Below are 1,321 nucleotides of genomic sequence, written 5' to 3' on the forward strand. Positions count from 1 at the left end.
TTCATTAAAAAGGTATTTGAATATAGTGTTTATACTGACTAAAATAGCTGCCTAGGGGCATTGTTCAAGCTGTATTTGTTTTAAAGCAGATTAGGGCAGGCGATGCTAATTTTCTGAATGTTCTGTTTCGACAGGTTAGTTTTGAGGATGTGATAGCAGAGCCGGTGTCGGTGCGCAGTGGGGATCGGGTGTGGATCTGGAGTCACGCTCTTTTCGAGGTGTCCAGGGCCTGGTTTTATCGTATCATCACTGCTCTGCTGGCTGTTCCAGTGTCCCTCCTCGCTGGGATTCTCTTCGCCGTCCTCAGCTTTGTTCACATCTGGTACGAGTAGATCCTTTGAATCGAATCCATGACCGTGGCATTTTTAGTAGTAGATAAATTGTATCAGATTTTTAAAAGAAATGCTAAGCTTTCACCTTTTTCTTTGTTTCAGGTTCTTTACGCCATTTGTGCAGGTTGTCTTGATTAACACCGGGTGGTTGCAAACTTTATGGAGCAGCGTTTTAGACATAATCATCCTACCCTTCTTCCAAAGCATAGCCAAGTGCTGCAGTGGGATTAGTGTCGTTCTCACACGGGAATGAGAAACATTTCTCTGGAATCTGCTGAATCAATTAAAATGGATATTCACATTGAACTTTTGGGCAAAAGTGTGGCCATCTGACTCCTGGTGCATGTCAAGGGGGACCATGCCCAAATGTCAAGCGTGATGAATGTTAACTCGCTGGCAAAAACTGAGAGGAAGCGGATATTTGGGAATGCATGATGTTTGCTTAGGTATGAATGTAATTTAAAGGGATAGTTCCACCAAAAATGACGATTCAACTCATGTTGTTCAAAACCCATGTTATTTTTTTTCTTCTGTGGAACACAAATGTGGACCACTTTTACAGTGCTTTATATACCACCTTTTATGTTCTAAGGAAGAAATAACGTCTTACAGGTTTGCAATGACGTGAGGGTGAGTAAATTATGTCAGAATTTTCAATTCTCAAAGAACTAGCCCTGTGTGTGTGTACAGACTTTATCAATGTTTTCTTTTTGTCAAATAATTTCTTAATTTCCCACTGAAGGTGCCATAAAATGTGTCTGCAGCTGGTTGGGGTCGAGCCATCCTGCCTTTTGGTAAATGATTATGGTAAAACATATTGCTATTAACATTCGTTGTGTGTTTTGATGACCTGTTTTGCATTGCATTGAGGACTCATTGTGTGTTCTTTGAAGTATTCTCGAAGCCCTTTCATTTGTAAAATAACCAGTTGTTCCCGACTATCCAATTAAATGTGTCACTCATCATATGCAAATATGAGGCCACCAAAA

The 1,321-nt window shown here is 40.5% G+C and overlaps 1 protein-coding gene across 1 annotated transcript; it reads left to right on the forward strand.

Moving 5' to 3' along the window:
- Positions 1-134: 134 nt before the first annotated feature.
- On the forward strand, positions 135-1,016 carry LOC107580652 (caveolin-2-like; the record flags this gene model as incomplete). Its single annotated transcript, XM_016266325.1, has 2 exons — positions 135-322; positions 435-1,016. Coding segments are annotated over 2 exons (339 nt in total), but the record flags the coding sequence as incomplete, so codon positions are not given.
- Positions 1,017-1,321: the final 305 nt, after the last annotated feature.

Source organism: Sinocyclocheilus grahami, unplaced genomic scaffold (genome assembly GCF_001515645.1).
Source record: "Sinocyclocheilus grahami isolate Dianchi unplaced genomic scaffold, SAMN03320097.WGS_v1.1 scaffold38698.1, whole genome shotgun sequence".
Lineage (NCBI taxonomy): Eukaryota > Metazoa > Chordata > Actinopteri > Cypriniformes > Cyprinidae > Sinocyclocheilus > Sinocyclocheilus grahami.